Here is a 15148-nt window from a genome sequence, read left to right as displayed (position 1 = left end):
TTTAGCCCTCCTTTATTCAGTTAAAAATATTCAAGGCTTCTTTAAAATTTTTTTTTGTGAGATTTTAAAGAGAACTTTGACTTTAAAATTTTCCTTTTAGAGAACTTATTAATATATGAAGAGACTTGGAAAGGCTTGAAGGTGACCATTCTAAGGTATCAATCAATCAATCAAGTAAAAGAAATTTCTTATAAACTATAAACTATGATTTAAGGAATTCACATATATTTAAGGGTCCGTTTGATTGGGTAAAAATGTTTTTCGGAAAATATTTTCCTTATTTTCCAGTGTTTGTTTGCTGGAAAATGAATTTTTGAAGGAAAACATTCTCCAAAACACGGGTAAAAAGAGCATGAGTATACGGAAAATGTCTTACCGATTTTATTTCTGTAAGACATTTTCCAACTCTCACCAAGTTACTTTCTCCGTCTTCCTTTTGTTCTTCATCCCTTCTCCTTCTTCATCCAAGTAACTTTCCTCCTACTTTTTCCTTTCTTCATCTTTTATAATATCTTCCATTTTTCCTTAGCTGTGTCCGTCTCATATCTTCTCTTCTCAGGAAAATTACACGCTGCTGTTTCGTTTCGCTCAAATCTCCCTCTTCGCAGGGTCTTGGCTTAAGGTATGACATCTTATTTATCTTCTTTATCATTTTCATTTCTTCTTGTTCTTGAAAAATTGCTTAAGGTATGCCATTATTTTGGTTCTTGAAAAACTACTTAAGATATTGAAAAACTGTTCTTGAAAAAATTGATGTGGGGAAAGGGCTGTTTATTTTTGTACTTATTAGGAAAGGGCTGTGATTTATTCCAGAATAAAGTTTATGGGCAGAATCTTTGTTATTTGGCGAAGTTATTCCTTGACAACAAGACCCTTTATTATGATGTTGATCTGTTTCTGTTTTATGTGAATGTGATGATCGAGGTTGCCATATGGTTGGATACTTTTCTAAGGTAACATTTAGTGCGTTTTTGTTACTTGATGCAGTGGAGGTTTACAACTAGTGTCTATATGTTTGTGGTCATTTAATTGGAATTTAGTAATGTGGCATGAAGTGGATACAACAATTCTTGCCTTTGTAGCCTCAAATTATGAGCTTTCAAGTAGTAGAATTTATTGTTTATATGCGTGTATTTGGGGCTTTCAATTGCTTATTCATTTCATAGCATGTCTGCTAAAATTTTCTGTAGTTACTGATCATTTTTTGTCATTTCATTCTTACTTGTGTTTTAGACTGTACTTCCTAACACAAACAAATATCTTAGTTAGTAGTTTGTGTCTGATCATGAAGGAAAAGCATTAAGAGGAATCATATAATTTGGCATGTATCCTTACCCTTCCTCCGTATCAAAGGAAAGGCTATGGAAAGTTTCTGATCGCCTTTTGTAAGCTCCCTGCCCCTCTTGATATTTGATTTTTTTTCAAGGCTTATTTCATTAATGGATCAAAATAAGTGAGCTATTTATATGTTTGAGTGAAAGAGAGATGGGGACAGATAGCACCAAATGATGATGATTATTCATTCAGCTTTAAATGAGAATGTACCATTATCCTACTAGTTAGACTCTCAATATAACACCAAGTTAGTTTTCTGGAATTGTTCTCAAGTTAGTTTACTAGAATCATGAGCTGCTGCGAATTTATAACATTTTCATGGAGTTTGGTTACCCACAATTGCTCTAAATGCCCCCTAATGAATTTGCCTCGTTGTCTGTTTGGTTCTAGCAGCCTTGGGGAGATAGCCATTGTTGCTGGGGGAAGTGATAAGAATGGCAATGTCCTACAATCTGCTGAACTCTACAATTCTGAAGTAGGTACTTGGCAAACATTGCCAGACATGAACTTCCCGCGTAAACTATGTTCGGGATTTTTTATGGATGGGAAGTTTTATGTGATTGGGGGCATGTCAAGTCATACAGATTGTTTGACTTGTGGTGAAGAGTACAATATTGAGACAAGGTCATGGAGGAGGATAGAAAATATGTACCCTGGTCGCGATGCAGGTACGTATCATCCTGCTATGCGTTCACCTCCTTTAGTTGCTGTTGTAAATAATCAGCTTTACTCTGCTGATCAAGCAACTAATGAAGTTAAGAAATATGATAAGGTTAATAACTCATGGAGTGTTGTGAAGAGACTCCCTGTGAGGGCGGACTCTTCCTACGGTTGGGGGCTGGCATTTAAAGCATGCGGAAACAGTTTACTAGTAATAGGAGCTGGAGGTCATGGAGGGCATGATGATGGCGTAATTGTTCTGCATTCTTGGAATCCAGAGGAGGGAAACAGGGATGGACAAGAGTGGAATGTGCTTGCTGTCAAGGCACGGGCAGGTGCTTTTGTGTATTATTGTGCGCTAATGGGCTGTTAATGAGAGTTGCCACATCTTTGGTGCAAACATCGACATCTGGAAGACCAAGATCAACGATCCTCTATCTGTTATAATTTTTATTGTCTCAGTATCATTAATTTTATTGTTCTTTTTCCCATTTTATGATTCAGAAGAATAATTGACCTCGAATCAATTTCTTAAAGTTACCAACTGATTGTGTTGATCCCTCTATTGCAAGCATTAACCTCATACCAAGTAATGACTGGTTCTATTTATCTTGTACTTTGGCATTGAATTCATTTCTCGTAATTGCTTTTATGCTAAGCGTAATTTCATCAGGAGATCACTACAATTGATTCACTACTAATTAGTAAATTTCGGAAGTAGTTTGCATTGCTTTTATATTTTAATAATTGAGTATTATTATATATTTAATTTGATTTATTTATTTATAAATAAGTCATTGCAATATATGTAAAAACAATTTAAAATATAAAAATTTATTAATATATATTAATATATGTAAAAACAACTTTTCCGGAAAATATTTTCAAGAAATCTGTCAAACAGTAGAAAATATTTTACACAGATTCAATCAAACACCAGAAAATATTTTCCAGTAAATCATTTTACAGAAAAGTAAAACATTTTCCAGAAATTATTTTACGGAAAACATTTTACTGGCAATCAAACGGACCCTAAATTTTAAATTATTTTACCTAAAGATAAAAAATTTATTTAATATTATCATTTAATTTATATAAATTTTTTATTATTTAACTCTTAATTAATTTAAGTCAATTAAAAAGATTAATGTCATTATTTTTAGACTACCGTCTAGTCCGCTTATTATATCTCATTAATGATTAAATCCAGAAATATATTCCAATACTACCATATTTAATTTCCCTCCCACAATAACTATCACTACTATTTTTAATTTCCCTTCTCATCCAAGTTACTTATTTTTATAATGAGAGAACTATTTTACTATTAAAACTATAATATAAGATTTATAATCCAAGTAAATATTACCAACATGGTACAATGGTTAAACTCCTCGTTAGCCCAAAAAGAAAATATAAGTAAATATTCACGAGGAGCAACAACGAAGTGTTCTGAAGATGAATCTAACCCTTAATTATTACATACATGAAGTACGTGTACTATTAAAAACTAGAAAGAAAAAAAAAAGCCAAAAATCCATAGATTACAAAGGGCCTGTACATTTCTGCTTCTCTATCATAACCCCCAAAAATAAAGTAAAGAAAACGAAAAAGGAAAGGGAAAATACTGTCCATTGGAATAGGACAAGAGAACTAGAAAAGAAGATACAACGGGAAATTTACAATAGCTTGTCAAGCTTTTAACACTGGTAAACAGAGTAGCTCTTGCTCTTCCATAGAAAGCTCAAGGCTCTCCCCATTTTTTTCCTCGATACTGACTTACATGGTGGGTTGGATTCTTGAGCCGTGGCTGTTGCAGGCATTGGATCTTGACTGGTTTCTATACTCAGGTTTGCATCTGCTGGTGGATGATCTCGTTGCCGTTGCTCACGAAAGAGCATCAGAAGTTTTTGCGACTTCTCCCTCCCTCTTGTCGTCCCGTTTACTGAAATCGATACCAAGGCCGGAATCACACCTTCCTGTAGGACCATTTGACAGCATTTCTCACTTCCGTTACAAAGAAGTAGAAGGCATGAAACAGCTTGCTCTTGCTCGATCAATTCTCCAGTATCCAATACAGATGCCAGATCGCTAATGAGACCACAGGCTGAAACCATCTCAGATATTCCTGCTTGACTTGCAGCTAAGTTTAGTAAAACTGCAATAGATTTCTCTGCCCAGGCATTGTCACCTGAGATCACAAGTGGCTGTAGGCCATTAACTATGCCAGCAGAAAGAAGGCTGGGGATATTAGAGTGCACAGTAGAGAGGTTATAAAGAGTGTGAAGGGCATCAAGCTTGCACTGTGGATCAGTTTCACTTCCAAGTAGCTGGACTAAAAATGGGACAGCCTTACTTGAGCCTATGATAGACTTGGCTTGCTCAAGGCACGAGAGATTAAGATAGAGAGCAGTGGCTGATTCATGGGCATTGGAGTTTGAAACCATATCCTCTAACAATAAAATCACTCCAGCTGCTAGCATCAATTCCTTGTTCCTGATTTTTTTAAGAAAAAAACAAACCAAGAAAACTAAATAAGATTCAGCTCAACAGTTACTAATATTAATGAGAATCAATCATCAAGATACAGCGTTAAAATGAAAAAAACAGCAATGTTTTTTCCCCTCCTATTCATTTGATAGGGTCCTTTCTCCAACAATGACCATTTGGTGTATCCATTTAATAAGTCAAAAGAGTAGCAGCAGCTATTGCTCACAAATATCTATGACCAGATTTAACTAAGCAGATGCAAAAATTGACAAACAAACCTGTTATTGTTGACTGCAAGGTTAAAGAGAGCCATTGCCCCAATTTCCTGAGCCATTGCATTCCCTTCACGCACAGCTGAATCTAGAAATTGCAATAATCCTTCAACAAAGCCATTAGCCCCCATAAAAATCCTGGCCTCCTCATCATCTTTCAGCAAAAGCCTGATTTGTTCCACAACTTTGCACCTTTTCCTCAAGTTCTCTTCTTCATTCAGAACAGATAGCAAATCCTGATATCTTTCTAGTACATTAAGCTCAGAAACTTCTTCCTGCACGCATGGATGCTCATTCTCAGCTTCTTTTCCTTCTATTTCTTCAATGGTACCACTCTCCTCAAGAGGACCGACCTTAACCCCTTTTAAGTTGCAAAAGCCAACACTATCCACTGATCTTGTATTTGCAGTCTCTGACTCAGACAATGCCAGTCTCCAATAGTTAAGATCAAGAGACTCTGGGGGGCCATCAGGATTAGGAACTCCATTTTGTTCACACCAACTAGCAATGAGACCCTTAACACAATAATTGGGAGTTAAAGAGAGATGTGGAAGTCTCTGTTGAGTCTTCGGGCAGGTGTCATGCCCATCACCAAGCCATTTCTCAATACAGATCCTTTCATATGTCTGTCCAGAGGCAATTATGACTGGATCATACATAAGCTGCAAAGATATTGGACATCTTAATTCTTCGGGTGGAATGGGTATCTGCCCAGATCTCCTAATATTTGGCTTGAAATTGAACGAGCTAAGCTTCGATAGCTGCCGCTCAAATGCCTGGCCATTACCACCAGACCCTCCATCCTCAAGAGAACCTAGAACAGTGGGGGAACAAGGTGTTGAACCCTGTGAATCATTATCATCTGAAACCTCACTCCGAAACAACTTGGAGTATTTTCTCATGAGGTGCAAAAGATAAGACACAATAGATTCCTTCCTCTTATCTTCCTCTGCACGAGCTCTCTCTATCAGCTTCTTAAGAGCCCTTCTTTCAGTTAGGGCTGCTCTAGAAGAAGTTATACCAAGTCTAGTTGCAGCCTGGTGAAAAGACTCCAGCTCATTATTGTCATTACAGTCATCAAATTTTCTCCCGTGCTGGAGTAATGTGATCATTTCGTCACCAACTTGCTTCTCTAACAGATCGAGTGAGAAAACAGTCCCCTCGAGTTCACTTACAATCTCCAAAATCTGAAGGAAATAATTCGGAATACTATGAGCATACAAAGAAAAGCAACAGTGGAAGGATCATATTGGAGGGATATGACACTGCATATTTCCTAAACAGTTTTAAAGTCTTCTTGATTTAAACATCAAGCGTCAGGACTTATAGAGATGCACTGAAATAATGTGGATAAAACACCAGCAGCACAATGACATGAGAAACTGCTTGCAAATATAGACCCATACGCCCAAAAATTAATTTATCTTTTCAACCTCAAACTATGAAAGGGGAAATTATTACCTGACATCCAATGGACTGTGGAACTATATCTTCTACACGCCTAAGACTGTCAATAAGAGCACATTTTGCCTTCTCAAATTTTAAAAGAACAGAATCTCCAGTAATAGCCTACATGAGAAGAATACAACCATGATTAAACATTCACTAAGAGAGAGAAAAAAAAGGTTGAAAGCAACCGAAACAATGAAAATCATTTAGTGAATGTATCAATTAAAAGAACAAGTCTAAGCATAGACATGAATACATATAATATTATATATGCATATATCCTGCGTCTGTGTTTGCATTAATGAAATTCTTACCAAGTAAAGTTTACTACATGTTGAACAATGTTGAAGGACATTCTTTGCCTTCTCTAGTGCTATATGCAATGAACATAAGGCCTGAATGCCAGATTTGCTCCTAGGCCGTGCCGCTTCCAAGGAAGGGAATATGGATAAGACTTTGCAATAAATTGCAGATAGTATCTTGCACATTTCGCCATGTAACTACACAAGGAAAAAATCAAAAAGTAAGAAAAATATTAATATTAAGCAATTTTCATCTCTTTGTCCCAAAAACACGCACACAAAAAAAAAACAAGATTCAAGTATAAGAACTAGCTGGAAAACAAAAGGCCTTCGATTTTAAGTAAAACAGTTAAAACATTATAAACTTAAGAGATGATTGCTGCCAAATAATAATAATAATAATAATAACTAGCAGGCATATCCCTATTATAGTGAAATTAATTAGAATTAAGAAATTAAACAGCAAGTGTAGAAAATATTAGTTCCAATACTTCAAATTTAACATATCCAAATGCTATCAAATTCATACCTTGGCATCACTGCCCACAAATAGGTTCTCTTCAACCTCAGAAATATCCATAATCTTGCATTCAATGCAAGAAACCACTAAAATGCAAATCTATATCAACTGCAATCCAATAGGGAAAAATAGAACAGAGTCAGATAGGATAAACTAACCACCAAATAATAGTTCAAAAACAACAGAAGAAAAAGTTCAAATTAAATAGACAACTCCAAAGTTTTATTCCCTTTACTATTGACACAAAACTTCGAGAACAACCCCACATCAAGAATAGCAATAAAACATTTCTCAACCTCTCTTTGTTGCATTGCAATGAACTCAAAACTTTATAAACTTCAATTTTACTAAAAGTATGGACCTCAACAAAGCAAATGAAATATTAGCCTCAGTTCGAGACCTCAGTTCAATAGTTCCTAAAATTTCTTCAAACTTTATGTATATGTATGTATTTATGCATGAATACTTTCCGAAAACTTCTTCACCTATAAGTGAAATTATAGGAAAAAAAGCTCCACATAAAAGAAGCACACAAGGCAATACGAACATTCTTGAATAAGCTAGTGATCTGGACATGATTGAGAAGTCGAAAAAAATCAACCAATACTACATATAGGAAAGAAACAAGAAAAATTCAGAGCTTTGACATCGATCTAGACATTTCATCAAACACAGGAAGACCGGGATTCGGAGAGAAGACTTATAATAAGAAAATAAACAACTTATTATTGGTTTTAAGACGGAACAAACAATTTGATTTAGACATCTCATCAAACAAATGAAAATTCAAGATTGTCAACAGAAGTAACGAAACAGTTAAATCAAAAGAATATTGTTTAAATGGAAAAAGAAAAAAAAAACAATCTAAGATTGTTTAGAAAATGACCTTATGAAAAACCCAGAGATTTTAAACCGAGACAAGACACAAGAATCGCCATCAGCTTTAATCGATATTCCAAAAAAAGGCAAAATCCAGAAAACCCACAAACATAGTAAATAAAAAGACGAAGCAAAGTACAATAATTTATAACAGGAAAAAAGAAAAGACACGAATTTTCTTACGGAGATGCGAAAAATAGCAACACACCAAATGTAATTACAAAAGAAAAAAAAATCCATTTAAAAGTCAGGTACCGCTAAAAGGAATCGGATATGAAAATAACTTTAATTTTATTGTGAAGAAAGATTAATATGAGATTGAATCCGAGTTTGGGTTGGGAAAAATGAACATACCGGAAAAAATGGAGATAGCCAATGAGGCTTCATATAAAAGAGCATTTAGAGTAAAAAAGAAGAGCCAAACAGGGAATAAGGGGTTCCGATGCTCCACATCTTATTGTTCAGTTAGGTTTTTGGATTCGAAAATTCGTCGCCCCAAGTAGCGAATTTCTCAGAGTAAAGAGAAAGGAATGAGGGAAGAGAAAAATGGGAGTTTGGGTATTGAAAATAGGGTAAATGGGAAGAAATAATAATGGAGAAATATATGTTTTTTAATTTTAAGAGGAATTAAAATTGAAATTAAAAGGAAAAAAGGGAACTGTGAGATGGGAAGTAGAGTGAATAATTTTGAGGGGGGGAAGGAATAATGTTTAATTGTTTAATTAGAAGAATTTTAAAAGAAAAAAAAAAAGAGATTTTTTGAAATTTGGAGTTTGGATTTCTTCGTTTGTGTCTCAGCTGGTTCGCCGGCCGACAATTGCCGACCTCCTCGTTTGTCGGTTAGCTGATCTGCCATAAATAAATGATTAAATGTCATTACCCTTTTTTTTTCTTCTTTTTCTTTGTCCTCTTTAAGCGGTAACTTTCTTCAGCTTTTTGTTAAATATAAATTATCGACTTTTTGAAGCTATGAAATGTCTTCCTTTTTTCTTTAAATAAGAAAATTCTCTATTTCAAACCTTTATATTATATATGTTTAAATTTTTAAAAATATTTTTAATAATTTATTTATCATCAACAGTAGTAATGTGACGTTGATAAAAGTGCTGAATTTTTAATTTCCACTATTAAGCACTAAATTCAATAATTTTCAAAAAATAATTTGTTTATATTTATACTCTATAATTGGAAAATAATTTGGTGACTCTTGATGAAGTTTTAAACTCGCTGTTATGCATTTTGAGTCAATATTAAAATAAATAATTTATTTGATATATTGTTGTAAATAAAATAAAAGGATTAACAAGTATTCTATATGTCAATTTTTTAAGTTTATTTGTATCATGTACTAAATCTTAAATTGTAGAGTTAAAAAGCTCCACCGACGGTGAACAGGATATCAACCATATATATATATATTGGTATTACGCGTATATGAGAAAAATTTTAATTAAATAAATTTGAAATTTTAATTTTTTACTAAATAAGTTATATTAATATTTTATTTTAATATAACATATATAAAAAAACCCATAAATTGTTTTTAATCAAAGCTTGATTTAATTTTTATTAAAAAATTAATTAAATATATTTTTTACATATTTTTTTAATTCACGTAATTGATGTCATGATTTAGTTTATATTCATACAAGTGACGTAAAAAATACAGTATAGAATACCCATAAATAAATTATTTGTATAAATCATGATGAACAATTATTTTATTTAATTTTTTAATATCTTTATTATTTCCTAATTAATTAGATTAAAAGTTTCAAGTGTCATTACAAAACTATAAACTCAAACTTGATGATTTTGATTTCGATTAAAGTGATTGAACGTTACATTAATAATGATTGATATTAATACTCACACTGCTTTAATTATTATTTTACAAATAAAAGGTATCTCTTAGAATTTCAAATCGTGATTAACAGATATATGAAAATAATACATTTAGAATAACATATGATAATAATAAAACGTAAAGTTTGAAATTAATAATAATAACAATGCGCAGTATGTACGAAATTAAAATAAAAATAGTTTGATTTGTGAATAAAAAAATTTAAAATAGATAAATAAATATTATTAAGAATATTAAATGCACTCCAATTGTTTGACGTATTATTTTCATTTTTCTATAGCACGTCAAAAAGTTATTAAGTTAATGAAAAAAATCAATATTAAAATTCAAGTTTAAAAAAAGTAAATATCAAATTAACTCGTGATACCAATGCAACCAGTGACATTATCTATACTAGAACCAATTACACGCATATGTGTGTGGAAACCATGGATTTAGAAAACATATGTTTGTTTAAAAATAGCATGCAATAAATAATGAAACATATGGTTTGAAATTAATTAATCAATCATAATAACACATGAAATATGTACAATATTAAAATAAAAATTAGATTAAATTATGAGTAAAACGAAATTTAAATACATAAATACATCGGATTAATAATGCTAAATACACTACGATTATTTATCATGGTGTATTTATCAAAATGAATGTAATAAATTATGCATATTAAAATAAAAATGTATGAAAACATCAAAATGAAGTATTGGTTGAGTAGTAATTTTAAAGTTTTACTAATCTAATTCACAGCGGTTCAAATTCCACCATATGCATATTTTAATTCATTTTTATTAAAATAAAAATATTAAAATACCCTCGAATGATAATTACAGAATGACATTCCTGTAATTTTCCTAATTCAGTCTCAAAAAGTATCTGAGGACATATTAATTGTTTTCTAAATGAGTTAATATTTGATTAACTTGTCAAAGATTTTATTAATACGATAAATAAAGTAATATACTGTATCTTCTGACTAATATTATAAAAATTAACAAGTGGATTTTGTGCCCAAATCTTTTTTTTAAGTAATACATGTTTTTATTTTCTATGTTATACTTTCTTAGTGCCTTAGTTTTGTTTCTAATTCCATGGTGTCCACTAAACTTTTTGCAGGTTTTTGCCACTCAAAGTCTCAAACCAAACCTGTATCTATTATATATTAATCTCTAACAACCGCTTTATATATTTTCATAATCTTTTATAAATTTTATTTAATTGTAATGTTTACATTATAATCATAGATTATCCACATCAGATTTTAAGTAAATTTATTTTTTTTAAATTATCTATTTATTAAAAATTCAATTATTATATATATTAATTTTTTTTTACAACAATAGTTTTGTGGATAAATTATAATCTAGGTTATTCGATTATTAGTAAATTTACATTTTGGTCACTCGATTTCAAAATGTTACGAGTTGGTCACTAAACTATTAGTAAATTTATAAGCTTATACTTTGGTCACTCAACTTCTCAACGTTACTCCTTAATAATCCAAACAATATTAATAACAACTCAAGCCTCTAACCCTGGCAAAGCCATTGCCAACCCCTTGCCTCACCTCTAACTCAAGAATATCTAGCAGTGAGCAAAACTCGAAAAAATCAAAATTTTTTTGAATCCTGAGCTAATTGAATTCTTCGAGTCAACTCGAATAACTTGATTCGAGTTTTGAATTTGAGTTGAGTTTAGTTTCACAATTCGAATAATTCGAATAACATATTAGTGTAAATACCCTTTTGGTGCTTGCCAACTTTGAAAATAAGCAAATTGGTCTCTCTCTCAACAAAAATTACAAAAAAAAATTCAAAATAATTTTCAAAAATTCAAAATAAATTTTAAATTTCAAAATATTTATAAAAATTTCAAAATTTATATCTTAAAAAATTATAAAAAGTTCTAAAAATAAACAAATAAATATATATATAAAAGTTAAAATTCTAAAAATTTTCTAAAATAATAATTTTAGACCTAATTAATGATTCAAATTTATCATACTCAAGTATCTTATTATTTTTATTATTTTGCTTTGAAAATTTTTTCAAATATATATGGTTTCAAATTTATGTACTCTAACATGGAATTAGTTATATTGTAGCTGTCGAAACCATTTTCATTTTTGGAAAAAAAACAAAAATTAGTTGTCGATGAAAATTGGAGTCGCCACCAATCTTTTATTAAGGTGTGATTGGACCACCTAAAAACGAATTTGGTCTACGAGTTTTAAAAACGCGTTCGGGAGTCAATTACGTACGAGGAAGGATTAGCACCCTCGCAACGCCTAAAAATTGGTACCAAATTGATTAATTAATGTCTTAGAGTCGAGAGTTTAAAAATATGATCCTTAATAAAACTAAAAAAAAACCGTTACTTATTAAGACTTTTATCATTTCGGAGAAAAGAAATGTCACACCCAATGCGTTAAGGCACGACATTCTAATTCCTCAAAAATGAATTAGTCCAAAATACTTGTGTAATAAAAATTTAAAAGAATATTCATTTGTTTAAGATTTAAGGAATCGCGACCCAATACGTTAGGGCACAATTCCTCAAAATCCTAAACTTGGAATATTTCATTTATTATTTTAAAAAAATCTTTGTCTCAAGAAAACAATACGTCACATCCAATACGTTAGGATACAACATATTAAATTCTAACGACAAGCTTTTCATTTTATTATTTTTTATTAATGAGCAACTCTCGATCGTTAGATTTAACGAAGAAAATCGGAACCCAATACGTTAGGGCTCAATTTCCTTGAAAATCATAAATACGAGTGCTATCTCAATTTTTTGAAATTTTTAAAATTGAGTAAAAATGATGTGATGCTACATTAAGTGTAAAATGCAATAATAAATACATCTATGAAAATAAATGAAATTAACGAACATAAAAACAACAACATGTAAAGCATCAAATGAACAAAATATAAATGAAAACATAAATCAATAAGCAAATGAATGAAATAAACGAAAAATAAAAAGAGAAAAAAAAGGTACAAAATATATACATAAAAATAGAAAGAATAGAAGACATACGCAAGGGATTACATATAAAATTTTGGACTATAGAATTTATAACAAAATATATATAATGCATTTATGAAAAATAAATATACATATGTAAATTTTTTAAACATATGTGTTAAAGATATAAATATGTATTTAAGCATTTTCGAAAATATAAAAAATGTATGTATGTATACGAAAATATAATAGAATATTCGAGAAAAAATAAATATGTATACATGTAAAATACATTAAAAATAATTAAATAATATCTACATTAAAAAATATATATTTATAAATATGAAAAATATTAGTTAAAAAAATAAATATGTAAATGTAAAAAAATAAATATACATATATATAGTTTTAAAAAATAATAATAATACTTACTTTATTAATTTTAAGAAAAATATTAAAAGAGACTAAATTGAACTACAAATATAAAAATCTGGGGTAGATTCGCAAATAAATAAAGCCCAAAGGACTAAATTGAATATGCGAATTACATAGAGGGGCTGGAAGGGAAATTTTCCCTTCTCCTCTAAAACGGTGTCGTTCATATTAGGACTGAATTGAAATTTTAAATAAATTAAAGGGCAAATTTAAAAATAATAAAAACTCAATTGCAAAAGCATTAAAAGGCGGAGGGGCTGAAAGCGCAATTTACCCCTCCGCTCAAAAACACGCGGATCCTAGGCCGGGTCGGGTCGGCCTTCCCAAAACGATGTCGTTTTGGCATCTGGAAGGCCTGGTGAAACGACGTCGTTTCATTAGGCTATTTAAGCCAAAAAATTTATTCAAAAAAATCATTTTCCATCCTTTTTTAAAAAAAAACTTCCAAATACTTCAAAAAAGCTCTCCCCCTTCCCAGTCGTCCGGTCATCGGCTGGTCACCGGCCACCGTGCCAGCTGTCGATCTCCGGTGCCGGCGCCGCCGTCTGCAGTGGCCGAAAAATGGGAAAATTCCCCATTCAGTTCCTTCGGCCTTTCTAAACCCAAATCTGGGTTTGGAGTTTTCAAAATATCGACGAAAACTGCAAGGATGTCACGGAAACGCTACGGTTTCTGGCCACTGATCCTCGACGTGGCTCTCTCAAACGCTTCAGCGCCGCTTCGGAGTCCAAAGAAACGTGGTTTCTTTCTTTTTTTATTTTGTTTTATTTATATACAAATAATAAAAATAAAAACAACAGTAGATAAAAATAAAGCGAATAGAAATAAAAATAAAAATGTAAACCTTTGGACTGATTTTTGCTCTGTATTGTATTCTCTATTTCGTTGTGAATATAATCGTGCTTTTTTATTGATTTCGAATCCACTTCATTACTGTGTATCAATGGCCATTTTTATAGCCAAAGTAAAATAAAATTATAGAAAGTAAATCTCTTTTCTTTGATTTGATTTTCAATCTATTCTTTCCATATACTACTTTGTTTTGTGTAGGTGAAGATCGTGTGGAGATTCGGGGGCGAGGCTTGGCTTGCGGCGCTGCCCTAGGGTTCCATCTGCTCCCCAAGCTTTGATTTGGGCTAGGGTCTGATTTGGCCTCTGTTTTGTTTAGACTTGGGCCATATAGGCCGATTGTAATTTGGGCCTTTTACCCGGGCCAAAATCGGGTATTACAGTAGCAATATTTTTATTTGATATTTTTATTTTTTTAATTTAACTCGAATAATTTCAATCGATTCGATTCGACTCGACTCCAATTCCATTTCATTTGACTCGATTCGAAAAAAATTTCAAATTAAATTAGAATGATAAAATAAGACTCGTGAACTTGATTAACTCGAAATCTTTTCACTCAATTCAATCGAACGCTCACCCCTAAGAACCTCCACAATCAAGCTATTCACACACTCTTGCCTTGGACCAATAATTAAATATCACCACATCTGCATTCAAAACAAACAGAAATAAAAAAATAAAAATAAAAAGAAGAAATTCTCTTATTTCAATAAACCCCAATAAGTCAAACATACTAGATTCGATTAATTCAAATGACAAAGATTCAATCCAAACAGTCAAGGAGAAAATGTTGTTGAAAAGAGGAATATATTAGAGTCAAGCGACCATCCATTGACGGTGGATGGAGATCGAGTAGCTTATTTGTTAAGGTTTCAAGTTTAAATAAATGAAGTTAGCATGCTAGTGACTAGAAAAAACAACGTTTGAGTAGTTCAATGATAGGCTTGTAACTTTTTGAAATTAAGTAATCAAAGTATAAATTTACTAATAATTGAATGACTTTATTTTCTTTAGTACAATACTTAAAATATTCAAAAGTTTTAAATGTTTAAAGTGAATATTAGAAGCTTAAACATATTTGAATTCATATCTTCTATGTTAATGCGAAAAT

General features: G+C 31.4%; 2 protein-coding genes across 7 annotated transcripts; one reads left to right on the top strand and one right to left on the bottom strand.

Moving 5' to 3' along the window:
• The first annotated feature begins 308 nt into the window (after window positions 1–308).
• LOC107909828 (F-box/kelch-repeat protein At5g60570) lies at window positions 309–2539 on the top strand. Of its 5 annotated transcripts, none has more exons than XM_041088855.1 (4): window positions 315–468; window positions 560–622; window positions 1292–1385; window positions 1726–2539. In XM_041088855.1, exons 3-4 carry the CDS (start codon window positions 1324–1326, stop codon window positions 2366–2368), a joined length of 705 nt encoding a protein of 234 aa, XP_040944789.1. In that variant the 5' UTR covers window positions 315–468; window positions 560–622; window positions 1292–1323; the 3' UTR covers window positions 2369–2539. The 5 variants fall into 5 exon arrangements, with proteins under 5 accessions (XP_016692987.2, XP_040944789.1, XP_040944790.1 ...); XM_041088856.1 differs by having other exon boundaries at window positions 318–468; window positions 1729–2539; XM_016837498.2 differs by lacking the exon at window positions 1292–1385 and having other exon boundaries at window positions 309–468; window positions 1729–2539.
• Window positions 2540–3392: 853 nt separating this feature from the next.
• On the bottom strand, window positions 3393–8749 carry LOC121214731 (U-box domain-containing protein 6). Of its 2 annotated transcripts, none has more exons than XM_041088853.1 (6): window positions 7915–8749; window positions 7038–7136; window positions 6521–6706; window positions 6219–6326; window positions 4764–5944; window positions 3393–4491 (listed from the first exon to the last, which is right to left on the bottom strand). In XM_041088853.1, exons 2-6 carry the CDS (start codon window positions 7086–7088, stop codon window positions 3696–3698), a joined length of 2322 nt encoding a protein of 773 aa, XP_040944787.1. In that variant the 5' UTR covers window positions 7089–7136; window positions 7915–8749; the 3' UTR covers window positions 3393–3695. The 2 variants fall into 2 exon arrangements, with proteins under 2 accessions (XP_040944787.1, XP_040944786.1); XM_041088852.1 differs by having other exon boundaries at window positions 8262–8749.
• Window positions 8750–15148: the final 6399 nt, after the last annotated feature.

The sequence above is a fragment of the Gossypium hirsutum genome, chromosome D02 (genome assembly GCF_007990345.1).
Source record: "Gossypium hirsutum isolate 1008001.06 chromosome D02, Gossypium_hirsutum_v2.1, whole genome shotgun sequence".
NCBI classification, from domain to species: Eukaryota; Viridiplantae; Streptophyta; class Magnoliopsida; order Malvales; family Malvaceae; genus Gossypium; species Gossypium hirsutum.
This window is presented reverse-complemented; position numbering and strand designations above follow the sequence as displayed.